The sequence below is a fragment of the Leopardus geoffroyi genome, chromosome A3, assembly GCF_018350155.1.
Source record: "Leopardus geoffroyi isolate Oge1 chromosome A3, O.geoffroyi_Oge1_pat1.0, whole genome shotgun sequence".
NCBI lineage: Eukaryota > Metazoa > Chordata > Mammalia > Carnivora > Felidae > Leopardus > Leopardus geoffroyi.
In genome coordinates this window covers 108,658,074-108,682,870 of record NC_059336.1, presented here as the reverse complement: position 1 = coordinate 108,682,870, position 24,797 = coordinate 108,658,074, and the positions used below count along the sequence as shown (strand labels likewise).

The following is a 24,797-nucleotide window of genomic DNA, read 5'->3' as shown; positions in this document are numbered from 1 at the left end:
AGCCTCTTTCTCAAACATAATCCCAAATGGATTTCAGTGTGAGTGATGATGCAAACTTCCTTGTGGTTTTTCTTCTTCAATCATTTTATGTAACGTTGTCTTCTACTAGATCCTCCTATCCCTGCAGTAAGATTTCCACCAGGCTCACTAGCTGGTCTGCTTCCTTCCCTCGATGCAGCTTGCCATGCAAACGCCTGCCGGCTGTACCAGCAGATTCCTGGGCTAGGTCCAGGTTGTTTCAAACACAAGCTGCAGGGACTATTTTCTGCTGGTCTTCTAGCTGCCTTGTCTCCCCAACTCGAAAACTATCCTTTGATAATACTTCATTGCACAATTCATCAGAATCTTAGGAACTCAGAATATACTATCCTACGTTAATGTTCAGAATATAACCTAATAAAGTTGAGGTGATAATCCAATCCTTTTTTTCTTAGGTACCTATTTTGATTGACACTTGACATTTTATTTGGTAAGGTCAATGAAATTTATGAAATATTTGTTCTATGGAGCTATTTATGTAAAGAACGCCCCTTCCCCCACCACCGTAGTGAAACACTGTTAATCAGGATGTCTGTTCATGTGATAATTCTCCCTCTAATACAGCCATTTAAAAAGCCACCAGAAACAATAAGCTCCTCAACAAGGATTTATAAACAATCACTCTTGAATTCCTTAAAAAAGGAAACAGACGCTATGCTGACGCACAAACACTTTAAAAAAGTTATCAGAGAGTTTAAAAATAGAACAGTACTGCCCTATAGATCAAAAATCGTTCAAGAGATTTTTTTTTTTTTAAAGTTAAGACACCCAAACTGAACTTATATAGGCCATGAATGCAAAAGAAATCTAATTTAGGTTTTTGAGGATTTTCTAGAAGGGCATAAAATACCAGTAAATACTTTAAAGAAAAATATCAACAGCCTTAGTTTTTTCAACACCATTTTCTAGAAAAGAGAAGTTCATCATGCATGGGAAACACCTTTTTCCCACACTTCAAACATGAAAAGCTTTTATTTCCATGTAATGTCAGTTCTAAATTTTCCCTATTTCAAGGTTACCTCATTTCTCTAAAACAAGACGATCAAACCACACACACCATTACCACACATCTCTTTACTCATGCTGTTGAAAGTCTCAATAATTAATTTGTACTTTAGAAACAGAAGTAAAAGTCCTCCTCTCATCGTTGCTTCTTTATGTACATTGCTCTGTGCTTTCTTAAGGTAGGTAAGGAAGAAAGTCTCTTCCCATTCTTGCCAGATTCAGAATGCCCTAGGTGGATAATGCTCCCACGCCCCACGGCATTTGAAATGAATTCCAAAGTTCTGATGTAGCCAGTGACTTACTCGATGTCCAGAAATATTGCATCTGAGAGACAAGTATAAATCAGATTCCACATAAGACCCTGTGGCAATCTTCTGAGCAACAGTTAAGCATTTTGTAATTAACCTAAATTAAGTTTTTCTCCCAGAAAGCTTTTCTTTACAGAGCACACAACACCAGTAGACTAATGACTGGATTTTGCTAAAAACTAAAATGATGATGCCCAGTATCTAACTATATACTAAAGTCTATGCATTAAAATGGAAGTTTATCGATAGTCAGAGTTTATTACCTATTTCAATAAGAGAAAAAAATTACTCTGCTAAAGTCTTCATAGTAAACTTGTGTGTGCCCAATGATGAACAAGCCATTTATACTACTGGAAATTCAAACCAAGCAAGAAATTCCCTGTATTTTTATTATTTGATACACATAGTAAAAATTATGTTATATTTTAATCATGAAGAAAAATTTGCCTTGGATGAGTCACTATAACATGGTGGAAAGCATAGTCTATTAAGAAAAGAAACCTAAATTTTAGTCCTTGCTCTGCAATTAATTGATGATATAATAATTTCTGGCAAATCATATAATTTTCAGGGGCCTTGGGTTTTTGTCTCTAAATTCAGGGATTGGTAATCTGGTCTAACACTACAAATCTATAGCGCTGTTTGAACATTATTGTTAAAAACACTTGAGGGATCAGGTTGGTTGAAGCCACAGTAAAGTCTGAAGTAAGGTTAAGCCAGTTTTTCTTTTTCTTTTCTTTCTTTTTTTTTCTTTTTTTTTAGGTTTCTGACCAACCCATAACCTAAAAAATGTGTGTAAGTGGTGCTTATCAGATATTAAGTTTTCTTAATTATAGCCATTGTCTTTTATTATAATTCTGTACAATATAATAAAAATGTGCAAGTTAAATTTTAGCCTTTGTTTCAGCCCAACTTGCATTGTGTGTCCTCCAATAAACATATCTAACCAACCAACTGAGACAAACAAACCAAAAAGAGCAGATGAATAATTCTAAAAACAAATGGCAACTTGATCTGTTATTATGGTAGTGAGGACTCAAAGTACATTTGGGCTGGAAAAGACCTTAAAAAATTAACTGCTTTCATGTTTTATGAGTTCATAGATGGTCTATCAGAAACACATCCCACGTTGCCTGTAACACGTTCAGTGAGACCCCGTCCAGAAGAGCCCAAATAAGCTAGGAATTAATACTAAGCTGTGTGTACTGTAAATCACAGCTCATGAAAACTGCTTGTGGATTCTGGTTACACCAGTCATGCACTTTAGTCACATATGTTAAAATATTCAATTAAGCTTCAAAAGAAGATAGAAAAGAAAAATGTCAAAAAACTCGGCCACAACACTTCCAAAACCAACACTGGCATTTTATTCCTCAAGATATTAATAAAAGGAATTTTTTTTTCAAAATTTTGACTTTTTAAAAAAGTAAAACAGTCTTGTCAATTTAAATGCGAACACACTTAACTTTGCAAACTTCTATAAATTTGGAAATTTCAGTGTTTTATATTAGCTAGAAGTAAAACACTGAAAAATACTATTCTACTCAAAAGCTAGAAGTTAATATAAATGAATGCAACTACCTAGAGTGACGAATAAGAAACCGTGGCACATGTACTGCGTCTGCAGACTTGGCCAGTGTTGTGCACGTTAAGGAGAAAACACAGCCAAGATGCAGAAAAACCATCGGCTATGCTCATTCACATCTTAAAGTATCCTTGTTCGGAAAATAAGTAAAAGGCACACAGTTCCCCAGAAAATATTTAATTGTAGTTCTGCAACTGCTTACTAATAATCGTAAGTTCTGTGAAATTCAGCAGACAGTTTAAAAACAATTTTTATCATTAACAATCAAGTTTTACAGAAACAATTACATTTAAAAATTGGGAATTTGAAAATGGTTTCCAACTCAGATCCCACTGACGTGACAGTAAACATTAGGTAAGTCTCCTTAGCACTTTCCACTAATACTGTTCTACAAGAAAAAAAAAAAAAAAAATCAGTAAAGCTTTGGTCCCACACAGATAAAAATCTAAGGATCAATTTTACGCTAAACAGTTTAAGAGCTCAAAACACAGGTATTTAAAATAAAATGATGAATAGCTTAGAATACTTATGTTAAATAAATCAATGACTCTTTCAAGACACTTAAAAAAATCAGAATAATGTGGCAAGAAGAGCAATTTAAGCTTTGTGTAACCTTAAAAATTCCTTAAAAAGCAAAGAAATAAGTGTTTCGCAACCACAAATTTTGAGTAATTTAATGAAACATTTTGGTAGTTGTATTCTAGGTCTTAAAGAAGAATACAGAGGTTGAAAATCATGAAATAAGCTGGTCATAATAATTACTGAAAATTGCACCTCTCAGAATGTTTTATAGGTAAAAAAAAAAGGTGCCAGAATAACCTATTTCTTTTTCATGTAAAATCTTAGGCAGCTTATTTAACTTTCCTGTGCTTTGACTTTTTTTTTTTTTTTTTTTTTTGAGTCAGTAAAATGGGTGCATGGAGTGTGGCAGTTTCTAGGCAAAAAATCAGTAGTAAAACTGGAACCCCAGACTAGTCTTATTTCGCCATCTTCAATGTGTTTCAGCTACTGACTGCTACTACCAAATGCAGTCTGTTTAGAGAACCCAAACTGCTTTTAATGGCCTATGGAAAGCACTAATATCTTACTATGGAAAAGGCTAGCAAGAGAACTACCAATTAGAGGCCAAATAAAAATTACAAAGAAAACAAAACTCTGGCTTATTTATCCCAGAGACATGTGGACACGATGAAACATTATGTTTATAAAAGTGTTTGATATCACTGCTAAAAATATTCTAATTTAATTTTACTTTTTTGCAAGGTGGCCCTGATATGGTTGTCAGGCCACTTAAGTAGTTAAGTGGCCATTTAATAAACTGAAAAGATTAACGTTATTGAATGCTAGTCATCTTTGTTACAGTCGAGTAGTTAATGGGTATCTTTAAAAGTTTAATTGGTGCCAGAGCAGTTTCCAGAGAGAACTGAGAACCCATTTATAGGACTTTAAACAATGAAAAACATCAACGATGAAAAAAACAAACCAAAACCAGAAACACATCTCCCTCAGAAACGCACACCTCCTAGAGACAGGAATATATTTAAGCAACAAGTATAGGGATGGAGGTTAACTTTCTCATTCAACTATTTAAGAATAACACTCATGTTCTAAGAGTTACATTTCAGTTTATAGGTCTTTGTAATAAAAACATTCTTTGAAAGTAAGTTTACATTTATATTTACAAAGAGCTTTCACCTTTAGCAGTTCATTTATTCTTTCCGACAGCATTTGAAGGTAACTGTTGTGATGTTGATTTTTGAGGTGAACTAAGGTTCTGGGATGGTGAGGAGCTGTGACAGAGTGACGACATAAATCCAGATTTCCACTATACCATACGCTACAGTAGTTTACAATTACCAAGCTTTCTACTGAAGGTCGAAGAATATTGGATTATCATTGGTTACTTTATTAGAAGAAATAAAATTACTTAAAAAAAAAGTCATCACATTTGTTCCCTGACTCTCAAACATCATATTTGATTCAGCCTCTACCAATCTTCCTAGGTAGTTTGGACATGTTCGTCCTTAAAAAACTGCCCTACTAAGATGGACTTTTTTTTTTTTTTTAAATAACATCGGTTGTAAAATGCAAAAAATATTGAAAACTTACATGACTCTCAGGATTGCTAAATTTAATTAAGTCTTAGGAATGGAAATGAAGAAAACCCAATGCTGTGTATATTTGTACTACCAGCACAATTTTGATGATGAACATATATAAAATTTTTACTGACTTTATCATCTCAGTAATGGAAACAGACAAAAGAAAACAACAAGTGGTAAAGGTTATGTGAAAAAGTTTTTTAGACCCTAACGATGATGATTTCTCAGTACTTTTAGTCTTGTTACTGCCACTAACTGGGAAAATTTAGCCAAGTGATTTTATTTTCTCATTTGCAATCGTGGTTATAAAGCTACAAAATAATATGTAAATGTGGTAGACAAAGTATAAATGGCAGTGTTTTTTAGGCAAAGGAAAATGAACTGGGATAATGCAGAGATCATCCTTTGTTGTTAGTCTGCTTTCTATTTTAGGCACAGTGACCTGTGCAGCAAAGAATCTCAGCTGTAAGCAGCAAAACACAAGTGACAGGCAACTCAATTACATTTCTTACCTGCGTACATATGGTACGTGAGCCTCTCAATAAGTTTAATAACAGTTCCTGCTTTGATAATTGGAATTCCAGCCTTGGGCTGTGTGTTCTCTTCAAATATTATATTCTCTTCGGAGTCAGGCTCTGCAAATCGATAAACATCAGCACTAGGGAGCCTCATCTGCTCCTCCTTCTCTTCCTGTAGCATCGTCACGTCAAGCATCCTTTCCAGTGTGCTCCGGTACTGGAGAGATATCAGTGCTGCCATCCAATTGTTTTTCTCTTCAGCTGACTTGGCAGAAAATATAACACTATTTTCATCTTTTAAAATTATTTCAAAAGCATGCTTGTACTCACTGGTGTCATCTTTGTCATTAATTTGTACCTTTCTCATGAAAAACTTTTCTTTCAGACGATACTCTGCATTGCTAGCACCAGGAAGTCTTGGCTGCCCATGATTTGATTTACAGCAAATCATTAAGCCATCAAAGAGAAATATGTGTCTCTCATGCTTGGCTCCTACACGTGTAAGAGTTCCTTCCATTATAAATTCATTGCAACACTGTCCAATGTCTTTTCCCTCCCAACCATCAATATTCTTCTGAATCTCGTTCATTTTCTTGATTGCTAGTTGTTTCCCCTTCATTTGCTGACTATAAAACCGACATGCAGATTCACTGGGATAAAGGGAAAAACAGTATTAGTGCACAGATAACAGGCAACCTAGAATTCACATAAATAAAGGACAGTAATAAGAGAACATTTAAAAAAAAGTTGCACTGACAAAGTGTTCACTAATTCTCCACATATATTAGTGATACAAAACTGTACCATTTAGAAACCAAAGCAACACAGTAGAGACTTTTTTTAGTGACTACTGACAAAATTCTACTCTATAAATCCAGCTACGGAATGATTACTTCTACCTTGGCTACTATTTAGAATGACAAATATTAAAAAGTAGCTCCATACAGTGAAAAGAAGAAGAGACTTAAAAAATTATTTAAAAATGTTTAAGTGGATAAGAGCTAAAGCTAAAAATCATGCACAGATTATAATGAGGAAACTGGAAGCAATGTATCTGAATTAATACCTCAAGTTACATAACCCCTAAATAAAGGACACTACGAATTTTACTTTCACAGAACGGTGATGTTGACATAAATCTACGCAAGACATTTTTCTCTCTCTCTCCTTTAGCTTACCAGTTGGCTCTCAGGAGGTCTTGTCTGGGAGTATGCAAGGAAAATGCACAAATATGAAAGGTTTTTCAAACAATAACAAATTCTCTTGGCTTTGATGTCACTTCCTCTGAAAGACCAAGCTTGTCACTAAAACTATTTTCTTCATTGTTTACTGACGAGGGAACTGAGATCCCTGAATCTATACCAAAATATTCAGGGTGAAAAGGAGGATTATTAAAAAAGTAAAAATATTCACCTCAGTCTTCGTTTTGCAAGACTTTTAGAACATATTTTTTCCATACCACTCTGAACATTAAGCAAAGCTGTTATTGCTTGTTTCAAACATTCCTTGTCTTCTTGATCTTCACTCTTTTCTTCTAACTGCTGCAAAGTCAAAATGACAAATCTGAACCAGTAGGACAGTTTGGGACAAAAAGAATAAAGATAACATCGATTCAACTCTTTCTATCACAATGCAACTTGTAAATGTGTCATAAAATGCATTCTTTTAAAAAAGCGTTTTCTTCTTTATGTATTACTTTCTATATCAACATGCAACCAAGTTTTCCACATTAAAAAAAAAAAAAAAACAGTAGAAGCAGTGTTAAGAGATGTCACACCTTGTGACAGGCAATAATGTGCAGTTTCTCAGGTGACTATTCCTGAAAAGAAATGAGGGACATAAAGTGTCTTCTTAACCAGCACAGGATTTGCACAGCAGCAAGCACATAGATGAGGTTTTCTGAAGTATGGAATCTGGTCTTAGGTTTCTGATTCCAACACGGCTGCTGTAGCAACAGGATGATTAGGAAGATAAATACACACAGGAGGATGCAATATGGTGGAGAGGAACTTGAAGACACAAAACCTAGGACCAAATTTTGACTCTACTGCTGTGTGACTTTGGGGCAGATTATTTGACTTCTGAGTCTCACTTTTCCCAACTATTAAATGAAGCTTTATAAAAATCTTGCCCTGCCTACTTAATGGGGTTCTCTCTCTCTCTTTTTAAAGTTTATTTATTTATTTTGAGAGACACAGAGACAGTGTGAGTTGCGGAGGGACAGAGAGAGAGAGAAAGGGAGGGAGGGAGAGAGAGAATCCTAAGCAGGCTCCACACTGTCAGCGCAGAGCCCAACGCAGGCCTTGAACTCACAAAACCGTCAGATCATGACCTGAGCCGAAACCAAGAGTTAGACGCTCAACTAACTGAGCCACCCAGGTGCCTATTTAATGGGATTCTTATTAAAAATCAAAGCACTGTGTAAATGGTAATGTACAGTATAAGTTGTTTTCTTTGTAGTTCTATAGAATTAATATTGGTATCATGAAGAATTTTGTCAGTATTCACACGTTAAGATTATGAGTAAAACTAGAAATGTAACTATTAGTGAAACCCAAGCACATTTTCTACTGGTGGCAAAAGTCTGTGCTTAATTAATAAGGATTGAGTCATCAATTACTACCAGTTATCAATACAACAGGTGGCTATAATTGAAGCAAGCAGTTAACTGAGCAAGGTATCAGTTACAATAAGTAACAAGAATTCAGTAAACTTATAAACCTGCTTCTGGCTACCAAAAAGAAAAAGTTAAGAAATAGCATTTACCAATAGTTTTCATGCAATATTTAAGAACATTTACTCTTTATGACAAAGTAAAAGACAGGAGAAATAAAACCACAAAATATTCAAAGTACCTTGTAAAGGTTTACTTTTTAATGAGAGCAATTATTCATTATGACTCTAAGGATTTTACATTCTTGAAAGATATTCCTTAAAGATCAACAACAAATTCCTTTTCATTTCTGCTAAAGACTATACACACATTCTGATGATTTGTGAAAAGTAAACTTATTTCTCACTCAAAGCCCTAAACCGTTTTTCTAAAAATAATTTACTTAAAATACCTTAAATGCTCAAGTATTCCATAAGTTATAAATACCGTATTGTAAAGTCTATTTAATGCTCAGCTTTTATCATCCAAATTTCTTATATTCATTATTAAAAACTCACCATACTTTCAACTAAAAGGTGCAAACTACACTTTTTAGAAAAATATTCAGAAAAAAATATTTTAGAAAAATATTCTCAATTGTGTTAGTAAAATAAAAATCTATTCACAATAATCCCCCAGATAAAAAGGGCAAAAAAATGGTTCTTCCCCCAAAGGATAAAAGACTTAAAATATACACATATAGCATATATCTATACATATCAGAAGATATTCAGATATCACTTACTCATAGTATTGTTCTTCACTATGGCCAGCTAGATTAAAGGAAGTCAATGGCCAAGTGTTCATGAAAGACAGCTACTAGATTTTTACTTAACGGCTATTACTGGTAAGCTGAAGGCTGGACTTTGGGTAATCTCTCAAAATACCTTCCGTCCCTATCACTCTAAAACTATTCACCTCTCATATGGCAGAATTTTGGGAGACAAATAAAATGTTACTGTTAACCTTTACTTCCAAGTCAGCAATCTCACACTGAAAGCAATGTTCATGAAAAAGAGGCAGAATTCTACATGGCATAATGAGAGCACCACAAATGAGAACTATTTCACTGTGTTGTTTCAGAATTTAATTGCTCAGATATTCAAGACAATAAGACACATGGAGAGTTTTTAGTTTTAAAGAGTTGGCACCAACAGGGAACAGAATATTGAGTCCTTCATATTCTATCCTGTGGTATTTTTTGTATTATTAATTCAGGCAAACAAACCTAAAGTCATACAAAACACAGTTTTAACATACATAAAAAGAACTATGAAAGTAACAAATGCATTTAGGCATGCATTTAGTTTTCTATTCCATAAATGTTTGAAGATTCTGGGTCATTTATCTATCATTTAACGATAGCATTTCACATACAGAATATACCAGTATCTCAAAAATATTGTTAATACATTCTAAAACCACAAACCCAAAGTCTATGTCAAAACCCATAAATCTTTACTAATAAAGTAATTTTTAAGTTTTTTAAAAAGATTTTAAAGTTTATTTATTTTGAGAGAGAGAGAGTGTGCAGAGCAGAGAGAGAGAGAGAGAGAGAGAGAGAGAGAATCCCAAGCAGTTTCTACATTGTCAGCACGGAGCCCTATGTGGGGATCCAAACTTACGAACTGTGAGACTATGATCCAAGCCAAAACCAAGAGTTGGCCACTCAACTGACTGAGCTACCCAGGCACCCCATGAAGTAATTTTTAAATGTAATTTTTACCTTCATAGCATTAGTCAAGCATCTAAAATAAATTTCAATGTAATAAATGACCTTTCTTATAGGCACTTTTGCTTAACATAGCTGACTTAAACTGGGCATTGGTGCAGAATAGTTGAAGTTAACTACCATCAAAGCGGTGGCTTATTTTGCTACAGAAACAAAGCAGTGGCAATCGGTATGTAAATAAGACTCCACAAAGCAGCATCCTCTTTTTACCAAAGTGATGTTCAATACCATGCTTTTCATGGGTACCTATTTAATAACATTGTGCAACAGCAACAATTTAATTTTACAAATACAGTTCTGTTTAAATAGTTAAAAATTATCAAGTCTTGAGGTTAAATTGCTGTATATGAGATTATATTTAAAATAATCCACAGAATCATATTCCAAAGCACAGTGAAAACTCATTGCTCTATAGTGTTGATAAAATTTATATTCTCAAAAGAAAGGATCCACTTATACCAGTGATTACTTTTTCTTGGTCCTTTAGAAATAAGTGAAGGGGCAGAAATCAATATGGGGTACTGCGTGTCCAAAGGAAACCCTGGGAAGTTTCCAGGGTTTAAATGGGTTTAAATTTAAGAAGCTGTGAACTGGAAAAGGAGACAAAACTGAAGATTGTTTATATATAAAAAATAAAGTGTTACACCTGATGCATTTTATAGGAGTCCAACTAATTCACAAACATGTAATGGTTTCCTTTGGTTAAAAAAAAAAAAAACCCTTTGAACTCATGTTTTTATTTCTAGAAATTACTTTTTCCAACACTAGATTATTTAAAATGAAGGAACTGCCATTACTTGATGGCAGAGGCAAGCAAGACCCAGGATTTCTGACCCTGAGTTCAAGGGCTTTTCAATATACTAACCAAAACACCAAAATAAGTTTGAAATACCTATTTAGAAAATATTCACCAAATAAGATCTAGCCCATTCAGATAGGTGAACTGCATGCAGTGCACAGGATGGCAAAATATAGAATCAAGAAAAATGTAATTATCTACGGTTTGAGACATAAAATAAAGATTTGTCTTTGTCTTAAATGTTGCGTGTATATAGAGAGTTTATCACAGAGTGGGAAAACACAAGCAAAGATGAGGATCACATTTTGATTGTGGAGTGGTTACTTGTATACTCTTTGATGAGACGCTAAGAACAGATTACAAAGTGGAAAATATATGGTCAAATAGTAAATTTAATTTACTAGTCCTGTTAACAAATGTATGGAATATTATCCAAATTATCCAGAAACCAACTAATTAAACCACTGCTCCCGACTCTTTGCTATGCTTTAACTTAAATATCCCTTTAAAGGCTGAGCACAAGAAAGGCAATGACCCTCAACTATTCTTTTATAGTAGCAGCACAACTAAAAGCTATGGGTGAAAAAGATGAAATTCTTAACTAAAATGAGATTTAGAGATTATCTTCAGCTTTCAATTGCTCATATTACTTGTTAAGTCAGAAAGTACATTTCAGGATGCCTGGGTGGCTTATTTGGTTAAGCGTCTGACCCTTGGTTTCGGCTCAGGTCATGATCTCACAGCTTGGCACTTTGAGCCCCATGTTGGGCTCTGCACCAAAAGCGTGGAGCCTGCTTGGAATTTCTCTCTCCCTCTCTCTCTGCTCTTCCCTTGGCTTGTTCTCTCTCTCAAAAATAAATAAACATTTAAAAAATCTTAAAAAATATGTTTTTAAATTTAAACTTTTTTTGTTTTTAATTTCATTTATATTTGAGAGACAGAGTGAGAGTGGGGCAGGGGCAGAGAGAGAGGGAGACACAGAATCTGAAGCAGGCTCCAGGCTCTGAGCTGTCAGCACAGAGCCTGATGTGGGGCTTGAACCCACAAAACACGAGATCATGACCTGAGCAGAAGTCAGACACTTAACCAAATGCACCACCCAGGGACCCCAAGAAAGTACATTTCATAACCAGTTCCCTCCTTTCCCCTCAAAGTTATTTTTTAAGTTAGTGGTTTCATATATGCAAATAACTCTATTATAATATATGAAATTTCAACCAGTAAGTAATGTTAATGATGTTAACAAAATGTAATCTTCTTTTACTTAATCAGCCTAAAGAAACCCTCATTTTCCCCCAAGACAAGTGAGCAGATGATCATTACCAAAGCTGCATATAATACATGGAATAAACAGTATAAATTTACGGCATAAATGTATACTTCTACAGTTGTAAGTTAAATAAAGTAGTATCTTTATAAAATTAGCCAGTGGTTGAAAATATAAAAATGAAATCTTAAAATATAAATTATAACATGACTTATAAGTCACTATTAGGAAATAAAAGCAATATTCTCAAAGATGTTTCAGGAAAGTCACAAATTTTATGGAGATAATTAAGTAGATGTCTTTTGTCTTTTAGAAACTAGAACATTAATAGTAGCTGAGTGGAAAAAAAACCTCAAAAGGGCAGATCAACAAGGCAAAGCCAATCAGGTCCCAACTGGAATTAATTTAGCAAATATTTAATTAACCATCCATATTTATAGCAATGAAAATATGATGGTGAGCAAGCCCATTTGGTCCCTACTGTTGGCTTAAAGCATGAAAGAGAAGAGAAATGAATGACAAAGTGTTATGTAATGGAGGAAATATAGCCTTCTGGAAATATACAGCAAGAAGAAGCGTTCCAGAAGGAAATGACTATAGGAACTGAAGAATAAGAATGGGGAAACATTGGTAAAAGAATTTAAAATAGGCAGATGAAATAGTATGTGTGATTGAGAGATTTTTAGGGACCAGGACTGAGAGAAACTAGCTGAAGAGTAGAGCCCGGTGGGTGGGAAGAAAAGAGGTTGGAGAGAAGTGATGGGTCAACCTCAGGCTTTATCAGGAACTTGGACATTAACCTGCGGCAATGGGGAGCCATTAAAGGTTTTAAGCTAGTGACTAACATGATCAAATTTGCAATTTAGAAGGATGACTTTGGTTTACTTAGCTCCTCAAGAGCAGATTGTGTAGGGAAGGGAGATGGAAAAGGCAAAACTAAAGGGAGACTTTCAATAATAGAGATAAGATGATCATGGCCTTCAGAGTATTGAGAGGAAATGAAAAGATGAATCTAAAAGAAGATCCTTTTCAAGAACAAAAAGGACTTATTTGGTGACTAAATGGATGTGACAGAAAGAATGAGAGAGAAGAGTTGAAGACTCTCGGGTTCTTTTTTTTTTTTTTAATTTTTATTTATTTTTGAGGGAGACAGACACAAAGTATGAGTGGGGGAGGGGCTGAGGGAGAGGGAGACACAGAATCCGAAGCAGGCTCCAGGCTCTGAGCTGTCAGCACAGAGCCTGTGCGGGGTTTGAACTCCAGAACTGTGAGATCATGACCTGAGCCGAAGTCGGACACTTAACTGACTGAACTGCCCCAACGTGGCTTAACTGACTGAAGCCCCAAGGACACTCAGGTTTCTACTGAGGAGCAAGATGGATAGTGGGGGTTGCTCATGAGAGAGTGAGCACAGAAAGAGTACTTTTGCTGGAAAAGATAGTGAGTTTTGAAGAAAGTGAATTTGACGTGCTTACATAATAAACAAGCAAAGTTGTTCAATAAACAGTTGGATAATAAACAGCCTACATTTCCACGTTTCCCTTTTTTAAAAATGTTTATTTATTTTGAGAGAGAGAGCACGAGTAAGCACATGCACGTGGGAGAAGGGGCAGAGAGAGAGAGAGAGAGAGAGAGAAAGAGAATCCCAAGCAGACTCTGCACTGTCAGGGCAGAGCCCAATGCGGGGCTTTATCTCAGGAACGTGAGATGATGACTCGAGCCGAAATCAAGAGTCAGACATTTAACTGACTGAGCCACCGAGGCATCCCTCTACATTTCCCTTTTTATACCCCTCTCTTCATTGAATCCTTTTAATTCTAATGAGAACTGCATAAGTTCCTGATTTTTTTTCATGTTGCCATAATCAACGTTTGGTGTGGCAGTTCATTACCTAATAGCAAAGGGGTCACTGCTTTATCCAGAGCAATTTCATGAGTAAATGATGGGATTGGGGGTGGGAGGAGGTGAAAGGAGTGATGGGTTTCAGGACATGCTACCTCCCAAAATAGCACCTTGACATATTAAATATTTTAAGTCGAAGGGGTTTTAGAAAACAGAAGATCAATGACCTTCTTGCTTCTGTCTTCTTAAGTTCCTTCACCTTAAATATTCAGTGCGCCAATGCTCCTGTATCATGTAAAAGTGACATCAAATAAACTTGTATGAATAAATAAAGTTGTATGCTTTTTTTCCTGTTAGTCTTTGTCAGTTTACTTTTCAGATCCAGTAAGTGGGTTGAAGAAAAATTTCCTTCCCTACAGGTCCTTGGAGCTGAATTTGTTTTTTTTTTTTTTTTCTCAGTACATTTTAATGGAGAACACTTGGCATGGAAATTATGTCTCAATAAAGCTGTTTTTTATTTATTTTTGCTGTTTTTTTTTTAAAGTAATACTTTAACACTTTTAGCAGATGCTAAATATGTGCTCTTCAGCTTTCTGTATACCTATCAGAGTATCTTCCTTCTATAAAAAGACTAATAGTTTTAGCAGATTGAAGCTAAGTTCAATTTCTAGTCTGAAACATGCAGTAATAAAAGAAATTACAGGGGCGCATGGGTGGCTCAGTTGGTTCGGCGGCCGACTTTGCCTCACGTCATGATCTTATTATGGCTTGTGAGATTGAGCCCCACATCGGGCTCTGTGCTGACAGCTCAAGTGTGGAACTAGCTTCAGATTCTGTGTTTCCCTCTCTCTCTGCCCCTCACCCCTCTCAAAAATAAACATTAAAAAAAATTAAAACAACAAAAAAACTGTGTTTATTCCCCAAATTATACACAGCTCAGGCAGCAAAAAACTGAAGCCTTACTGGTTTCACATGCCAGGGGATAACGTTTAAAGCTGAGAGAATGGCTGGAAATTAAGGACGAAATCTCCAAGTATAAGGGAACCACAGAGACTGTGCCCCCAAATCTGAACATCATCTCTGCCCACACACTTATCTGACTACCAAATCATACACGTGTAGGGGAGATCCAAGAGAATCAGGCTAAAAAAGCAGCATATGGAAATCCTAGAAAGTAAACAGAGATATCAGCTGCTGTATAACACAGAAGACACAAATTTGCAGCTGAGTCGAGGAAAGTTAACTGTCTACTAGAGTAAAAAACCAACAATCCCAAAACAAGAATCCCACAATCCTCAACACTATAGAATCCAGAGTTGTTAACTAACAAACAACAGGAAAATATGACTCATGTTCAAGGAAAAAAAGTCAGTTAATAGAAACTGACACCAAGTGGACCCAGATGTTGGATTTAAGAAAGGCTTCAAAGTGGCTTTTCTGATCATGTTCAAAGAATTAAAGGAAAACATGGTCTTACTGAATGGACAGATAGGGAGTCTGTGGAAACTGTAAAACAAAATCCAAATGGAAATTCAAGAGTAAGCAAGATACTAGCAGTTCTATTGATAGATCAATAAAAATTACTAATTTGAAGAACAAAGAATAAGATTTAAGAAAAACGAACAATCTTATAGATCTGTGGGACAACATAAAGTGGTTCAACATATATGTAACTAGAGTTCCAGAAGGAGAGGAAATTAAAGAAAAATGGCAGAAAATGCAACAATAATGTAAAAGCAAGTTAAAATCTGAAGGATGGAAAGGAGTCTGAAACTTTAAACAGGATACCAACCCTAAAAAAATGTTAGGATAGCTCATTTATAAAAATAAAACACCTTTCAAACTATCTATTCTTATCAAAGAGAAAATTACCAAAATTATAAATGCACCTCACAGCAGTTTGATTGATTTAAAATTTAAAACTGGAATAGTACAATAGCCAGCTGTTAATTGTGTTTTTACTACAATGGCTCCTGAATTACACTATCCTATGCTTAACTCTAGACATTTAACATCTGTAGTCAGCTATAACACCATTTAGCTCACTGCTTTGAACCCATGGTTTCTGGATAAGAATGTCTAAATTTAGAAATCTAGTTTAAGGGAATGGAAGCTAGATAGACCTCTGTTGCGCTTATTTTTATGATAGAAGCTGTTTTCTAAATCTTCTCTTATTGCTGGTATTAAGACATCAGCTCAGGGGTGCCTGGGTGGCTCAGTCGGTTAGGTGTCCGACTTCAGCTCAGGTCATGACCTCACAGCTCATGGGTTTGAGCCCCACACCAGGCTCTGCGCTGACAGCTCAGAGACTGGAGCCTGCTTCGGATTCTGTGTCTCCCTCTGTCTCTGCCCCTCTCCTGCTCATGCTCTGTCTCTCTCTGTCTCAAAAATAAATAAAAACATTAAAAATTTTTTTTTTTTTGAAAATGGGGCACCTGGGTGGCTTAGTCGGTTAAGCGTCCGACTTCGGCTCAGGTCATGATCTCACAGTCCGTGAGTTCAAGCCCTGCATTGGGCTCTGTGCTGACAGCTCAGAGCCTGGAGCCTGCTTCGGATTCTGCATCTCCCTCTGTCTCTGTCCATCCCCTGCTCATGCTCTGTCTCTCTCTCTCAAAAATAAATAAACATTAAAAAAAATTAAAAAAAGAAAGACATCAGCTTATAGGCAGTATAGAAAATGGTCTGATGGGGTACCTGGGTGGCTCAGTCAGTTAAGCATCAGACTTTTGATTTTGCCTCAGGTCATGATCTTGTGGTTGTGAGACTCTGAGATGAGTGTGGAGCCTGCTTGGGATTCTCTCTCTTTCTGCCTCCCTCTCTGCCCCTCCCCTGCTTGTTCTCTCTCTTTCCCTCTCAAGAAATTAACATTTTAAATAAACAAATAGATAGATAGCTTGAAGCATATAGCAGTTAAAATAAATGCAAAACATGAAAAAAAGAAGATAAATTATCCACAGTAGCAGACGTTTGATATTGTCCAGCTCCCAAACGTAAAGGCAGCAAACCAAAGCCATTAACAAATGTATACAAGATGTTTGCAGAAGGGGTCTGAGGAGCAGATTTCTTTACAAAGAATTTCTGGCACACTATGTGAGGGTCACTAGTGAGTGTTTAAAGTGTATGATGTAGCACAATTTATATTTGCCTTTTCCAATTTGTTTTGTGTAACATTAAAAAAAACCAGACTATTTGGGGAGGATAAATAATCTCTTAATTTTAACATTTCTCAATTAAAAAAAAAAATTTTTTTTTAACGTTTATTTATTTTGAGACAGAGAGAGACAGAGCATGAATGGGGGAGGGTCAGAGAGAGGGTGACACAGAATCTGAAACAGGCTCCAGGCTCTGAGCTGTCAGCACAGAGCCCAACGCGGGGCTTGAACTCACGGACCGCAAAATCATGACCTGAGCCGAAGTCGGACGCTTAACCGACTGAGCCACCCAGGCGCCCCACCATTTCTCAATTTTTGATCCTAAGTTTTCCACTCAACTGCACTACTCAGTTCTAAGTTTTTTTTATTTTATTATTTTTATTTTTTTAATGTTTATTTATTTTTGAGACTGAGAGAGACAGAGCATGAATTGGGGAGGGTCAGAGAGAGAGGAAGACACAGAATCTGAAGCAGGCTCCAGGCTCTGAGCTGTCAGCACAGAGCTCAACGTGGGGCTCGAACTCACAGACTGTGAGATCAGGACCTGAGCTGAAGTTGGAAGCTCAACCAACTGAGCCAGCCAGGTGCCCCTCAGTTCTAAGTTTTTATCTGTAATCCTTTCCCACACAATTCCTGTACTTAAGCATTTGGGGCTACAATTTTTGTAATATTTGTGATGGTAAGGGGAAAAAGGACCAATCTTCAAATTGGTCTACTACACAAAAATCAAGGAATATTAAAAAATTTACTGTTTAACTTTAACATATAGCCAAAGTCCAACCATGCGAGCCTTCAGACTAAAGTTGTTAGTGTTCCTATTTTCTAAAATAAAGCTTATTATTTTAATAAAAATATTATTAAAAATAATAATAAAATTATTTTATTACACTGCACTATTATAAATGAAATTACATCAACTACAGTCTTATCATTCTGTTGGTCCTCAATTTAATATTCTCTATAAATACATGGTTATTATGATGTGTTGAAATTAAACTCAGACATGTTTTCTCTCAATTATTTTGCTAATCTTGTACTTTTTATTACCAATAAAACCTAAGAAAGGTATAGAGATTTCAAGTGTTAAATTTTCTATTTTTTCATTTAAGAGAAAGCACACATGATAACCTCAAACTGAATTATGTACACTTAGTCTTATTCAGATGATTAAGTTAGTAATATTGTATTCCTGTCGGTTTTTACCTGCCTATAGTCCATGTATATGAAAAATATTGCAGCTGTTTGCTTTTTGCTAGATTTTATGGATGCGTATATCCAAGGTTGTTTCCAAACAATTGGCCATGTAAACAAAAAGGGCACAAGATTAAAATATCTGATGATTCCTTTAAAATTCACTCCTGAAACTAGAGAAAATGTACCACTTTTTTGCAGACTCACACTGCCCCCCCCCCCCTTTTTTTTCTTTTCTAGAAAGGGGGAGGAGAGGGAAAGGCAGAAGGAGAGGGAAGGAAGAATCACAAGCAGGCTCCATGCCCAGTGGGGGGGCTTGATCTCATGACTGTGAGATCATGACCCGAGCAGAAATCAAGAGTCAGATAACTTAACCAACTAACTCATCCAGGCACCCCTACATTTACTTCTTAACTAGAAAAAGAAAATAGATACAGACTAATATTCATGGGTGCTCACATAATAATTCACAAACTGGTAAAAAAAATTGCATCATATTTGAATGTTTTATAAATAGCAGTAAGAGTTATCTTACCTTCAAAAGCTCAAAGTAATGCAGACAGTGGTAAACAGGGGCTAGAAGTAGCCTGGGTAAAACATATTGAACAGCTTCTTTGAAACCTTCGCCTATTGACTAAAAAGAAAAGTGATTAATTTTTTTTAAGATTACTTTTCAGACACCATATATCTTGATTTAAAAATTACTATACCTGTAAATAGAGTGCTGCTCCTGGCTTTGATAACTGACTAAGGAAACGATCATGAAAACCAGGCCGTAAGATATCTCGAGCATATGATTCATATGGATCAAATGCCAGTTCCTTAGAAAATAAAGAAGGTAAAACATAAATAAACTTTCTCCAAGTTAAAACATAAATAACCTACCACCAGAAATACAGACAGATGAAATTATGGGTACATCTAAGCTAGCACAATTAGGTACTTCTCTTAAAGCCTCTAAACAAAATTACATGGCTATTAATTATAATTTTTATAGGATAAGTTTAATATTCTCCAGTAAGAGAGTAAGTAAATCAGTTCTTTCTGATGAATAATGGCATTCTTGTATTTTATGATACTTCCCATCAAGGATTCTAGTAGAGCATTACCAACAAAAACAGTCATAAGAATGGGCAGACTTTTGGTTCCAGAAAACAAAGTTTAGCCTGAACAACAAAAAATATAGATATCTACAACGAAGTAAAGTATAATAAACCTTTAGAATACAGGTGCCCAACATTTATTTTCTCAAGGTTATTTCTTAGTGGTAGACTTTTACTTTCACATTCTGTAAGCCAGAGGTAACAGTTTATAGCATCTAAAATTCATTGTTATGGTTTTCACAAGCAATTAAACAAGAGTTTAATCGAAACTGCCCAAAAATTCTATCATCAATCATTAAGAGACTAAACAATTTTAATGGTTAGGTTGTAATCTATTGGTTTTGATGATTCCTGAGGAACAAGAGAATAGGCGTCATGATTTTAGCAGAAGCCATCTTATGCTCTAACTTATTTATGGTTTAAGAAACTATTATGAAAACTGTACTCTAGTTTCTAGCAAGAGCTCATTTCTAGGAAGGGTAATTCTAGAAAGAGGAAGAGGACATCTAGTGGAGGAGTACAGAAAGGACTGACAGAACAAATGATGTTTGTGTTAATTACTCTTAATGTTTCTTAGGTTTTTTTTTTTTTTTTTTTTTTTTAAGATTGAATAATGACAATATAAGATCAGAAATCAGGAGACCGGAGTTCTATTCTTTGTGAAACACAATATGGCTTACATAGTTCTAAGTCATCCTGAATTCCTTGAACTGGTTCCTAATTCATTTCCCAATTTCAACTCCTTCAACTACTTTCCCAACTAAAAATTTCTATAATAATGTAAACTGGAAATTGCAGTCCACTGTAGGTTTTACAAGAAGGGATAGTAAGGTTTCAGCATTAACAAGGAGTCAGGTATGGACAGAGTAAATGGGAGAAAGGAATAAAAATGTGATTTGATGCTTTTATCTTGGGTCTCTTGAACTCTAGAAATTATCTTGTACAGAAGATAATGTTTGCCTTCCTCCTCTTTCAATAAACTCAAATGTACTATAGAATTTTTATGACAACTATATACATAAAGGCTGTAGAGTAAAGTGGCTTAAAAGCCTAACTTTAGAGTCATAGGGACTCAGATTCTAATTCTGATTGTACTACTTATTAGCTATGGGAGCTCTGATAAACAAAGCCAGTTTCCTCACTGGAAAATGTGGATAATACCTACTCTCAAGGGGTTGTTTTAGGAATTAAATGATAACGTGCAAAATGCTTACAAACAGTGCACGCACATATAAAGTACTGAATAAACGGTATGCAGTATTATAATTTTTACTGGCTAATCTCAAAAGGGAAAAAAATCGCCAACTGGGAATCCAACCTCTCATCACATAGTTTTATCCTTGAGCATAAATTTGTAGAACTCTTAGCACTACTAAGAATCCTTATATAAGTTAATACATGATTTTTTGATTAGTTTACTGGTTAAAATTCAATACAAGATTCACAAAACAATGATCAATATACACAATTGTATATTAATGATTAAAAATGTAGAATATTTAAACATACAGAAAAGTACATTAGAACAACTAATGTAACCATAGTCACCATTTAGCTCCAAAAATTTCAACATTTTCTAATTTCAACATTTTATAATACAATAAATAATAATATAATAAAAGAAATAATAATTTCTTTAAAAAAAAAGAAAGAAGACAGTTTAGTGGTAATTGATCCTTCTTTCACAAGCTTATCTCCTCCCCTGCTGATCCCCACAGGAAATCATTATCCTGAATTTGAATTTTATCATTTCCATGTATGTTTTATATCATAATTACACATGTATCAAGAAATAAGGCAATGCTTTCAAACTTTATATAAATATCATAATGTATTTATGCTTCTGCAATTTGTACTTTACATTCAAACTTATGTCCAAGACTTATCCATTTGGATTAATGTAGTTTCTTCCACTCATTTATTCTAAATTCTTTAACATTGTATTGAATAAATATACTTTTTTTAAGATAATTTAGATTCACACGCAATTGTAAGAAATAATATAGAAAGATCCTGTGTGCACACTACTCAGTTTCCCACAAAGGTAACATCTTCCAATAGTACAATATAGTGCAATATCACAACTTGGCCATTGACATTGATGTAGTGAAGTACAGAACATTTCCATCACCACAGGGATCTCTCATTGCCCCTTTAGAATCATACCTCACTCCCTCCCATTACCACCCAAGTCCAAATTATGTATTTTTTTGTTTTGTAGCTCATGCTTTGGTTGTCACATCTAAGAATCCTTTGCCAAAGCCAAGATTGTGAAGATTTAGCCATGCTCTCTTCTAAGAGTTTCATAATTTTAGCTCTTACATTAGATCTATTTTATGTTTGTATATGGTGTGAGGCACAAAGTTCAACTTCATTCTTTCATATTCTCACAACTTTATAGTGTCTTTTTGTGAATAGAAGTTTAAAAACTTTAATCTTTTATGGCTTGCACTCTCTAGGTTCTTTACGAAAACTTTTCTTTTTAAATATATTTTTTAATATTTATTTATTTTTGAGAGAGAGAGAGAGAGAGAGAGAGACAGAGTGTGAATGGGGGAGGGGCAGAGAGCCAGAGGGAGACACAGAATCCAAAGCAGGCTCCAGGCTCTGATTTGTCTGCACAGAACCCGATGTGGGGCTCGAACTCATGAACCGTGAGATTGTGACCTGAGCTGAAGCCAGTCGCTTAACTGACTGAACCACCCAGGTGCCCCAAGAAAGCTTTCTATCTCAAAGTCATAAATATATTCTCCTATATTCTCTTCTGAATTTTTTAAAAGTTTACTTGAGAGAGAAAGAGAAAATGTGTGTACAAGTGGGGGAGGGTCAGAGAGAGAGAATCCCAAGCAGGCTCTGTGCTGTCAGCATGGAGTCCAACGCGGGGCTTGATCTCATGAACTGTGAGATCACGACCTTTAGTTGAAATCAAGAATCAGATACTTAACTGACTGAGCCACCCAGGTGCCCCTCTCTTCCAAACTTTCAAAATTTGCTTTTTGTTTTTTAGATTTTTAATCTGTTGAGAACTTGGGTATGAAGTGAGCTAAGGAAGGAGTTTTTTCTTTCCATATGGATAACCAGTTTTTTTTAAAAATAAACATGGATTTATTTTTGAGAGAGAGCACACACAAGCACATGCACGTGAGCAGGGGACGGGCGGGAAGAAAGGGAGACACAGAATCCCAAGCAGGCTCCACACTGTCAGTGCAGAGCCTGACACAGGGCTCAAACCCACGAACCACAAGATGATGACCCGAGCTGAAATCAAGGGTCAGATGCTTAAGGGACTGTGCCACCCAGGCACCCCTGCTGAACACATGCTCTTACATTTAATGAAATCTAGCTTATCAATCTTTTCTTTTGTGGTGTTGGTGTCTTGTTTTAAAAATCTTTGCTTATTCTAAGGTCATGAAGATCTCTCACATTTGCTTCCGCAAGCTTTATTATTTTAACTCACTCTTGAATAAAAGTTTAGTCGGACAGAAAATTCTATTTTCCCTTAGTACTTGAAGATATTCCTCAACTGACTGTTAGCCTCTATTGTTAAAGAGAAGTCTTCTGTCATTCTAATTATAGTTCCTTTTCAAGTAGTACTCTTTTCTCTCTTACAGCTTTTAAGATTTTCTCTTTATCCTTGATCCATAGTTTCACTGTAACGTTTTTGACTGTAGGTTTATTTTTATTTATCCTGCCCACTATTTGGAATTCATTTTTGACCTGGGAACTCATGTCTTCATTTCTGGAAAATGCTCAACTTTTACCCCTTCAAATTATTCTTCTCCACCATTCTTTATCTGAAACTCCTATTAGACAATATTAAAGTCTTTCAGTGTAGACTTCATTACTCTTAGCTGTTCTAAGAGGATCATATTCTAATCGTGGTTTCTGTGTGTCACATTTTCAGTGAATTCCTCAATTCCTTTTTCCAATTCATAAATTTTCTCTTTGAACCAGGTCTAGCAAATGTTGACTACATAGTGAGTTTTTATTTATATTTAATTCCCAATATCCCTAATTGTTTGTAAGTTTTTATTTGGTTTTGAGAGAGTGCACACATATGCGTGAGCAGAGGAAGGGTAGACGGGGTGGGGGTGGGGTAGAGGATGTGAAGTGGGCTCTGTGCTCACAGCAGAGAGCCTGATGTGGGGCTCAAACTCACAAACCGTGAGATCATAATCTGAGCCAAAGCCAGATGCTTAACCAACTGAGCCACCCAGGCATACACCCACGTCCCTTTTTAAGTAGGCTTCATGCCCAGCACAGATCCCAAAGCAGGGCTTGAACTCATGACCCTAAGATCAAGCAAGACCTGAGCTGAGATCAAGAGTCGGACCCTTAACCGACTGAGCCACCCAGGAGCCCCTAATTGTTTCTTTTGATAGCTACCTGTTCTTATTTTCCCTCCACTTATTTTTGTTTCACAATGTCTTCTTTATAAATATTTCTTCACTTATCTCTTTGAGCCTCCTAAACTTCTTTTAAAGTCTTCATATGTCTATTGCACAAAATTAATTTCATCTGGAATGATTTTTTTTCCTAATTGTTGATTTTGTTAGATATCACACTAAGCATTATTATTTGTCCTGTATTTTGGAATTGCGTATTAGAGATTTCTTAGGGGGAGGCTTCTAATGTTTGGTTTCCTTTTTTTCTCTCCCATCTCTTTATGATCATTCTTTCAGACCAGAACCTGTTCTGTGATTTTTGGAGCTCAGGCTCTGTAGTCACATTGGCTTAATATTGTGGGATAATTTGTTAAGTTTTAAAGTATATTTGTTATAAGGTAGTGTTTCTGTTCCCCCACCTCAAGTCTACAACTTTCTATAAAACTTTGCAGGCAGGAAATTGACAGATTTCTCTGGCATCCTCTTACAATCAGGGTCTTGAAACAAGAAATCTTGCTCACTTTCACGGAGCACATTTAATCTTCATTATCCTTAAGAGTTGAACACTCAGCTACCAGAGATCATTACCTTGAATGTCTACTCTATTTCTACTCTACTACTGATCTTATTTTTTAGTCGTTATGCATATTCCTTCTTTTTAAGTTTATAAAAAATATCTATTTATTTATTTTTGAGGGAGAGAGAGCACACAGTGGGGAAGAGGAGCAGAGGGGGAGGGAGGGGGAGAGAGAATTTCAAGCAGGATCCACACACTCAGTGAGGAGCCCACACGAGGCTTGATCCAATGATCCTGGGATCATGACCTGAGCTGAAACCAAGAGTCAGATACTAAACTGACTGAGGCACCTGGGCACCCCGTATATATATTCCTTTTTTTAAAAAAATATACTCTATGACTTCTATGTGTTTGAAGCAAGAGTGGAGGGGCTGTTAGTGAAGCTTAAGCTATTCTGTCTGAAAATCTTAAATTTTTTATTTTACAAACTCAACCCTGTGTTTGTGGATTTTAGAGTAAGAACAAAGGAAGAGCTAAAAATTTCAGAATGACTACCAATGCGAACTTATTAGGACTAACTCATATACTGTAGCATTTGA

General features: G+C 35.6%; 1 protein-coding gene across 3 annotated transcripts in view; it reads right to left on the bottom strand.

The window, feature by feature from the left end:
* The window catches only part of SOS1 (SOS Ras/Rac guanine nucleotide exchange factor 1), a 150,504-nt gene that overhangs the window by 37,937 nt on the left and 87,770 nt on the right, over window positions 1-24,797 (bottom strand). For 2 of the 3 annotated variants that reach the window (XM_045447065.1, XM_045447066.1), the window contains exons 7-10: window positions 18,904-19,014; window positions 18,729-18,827; window positions 6,971-7,098; window positions 5,552-6,207 (exon numbers count right to left, since the gene is read on the bottom strand). In XM_045447065.1, the coding sequence (XP_045303021.1) occupies window positions 5,552-6,207; window positions 6,971-7,098; window positions 18,729-18,827; window positions 18,904-19,014 (994 nt within the window). The remainder of the gene's footprint in view (window positions 1-5,551; window positions 6,208-6,970; window positions 7,099-18,728; window positions 18,828-18,903; window positions 19,015-24,797) is intronic. The other variant, XM_045447067.1, reaches the window with a different exon arrangement.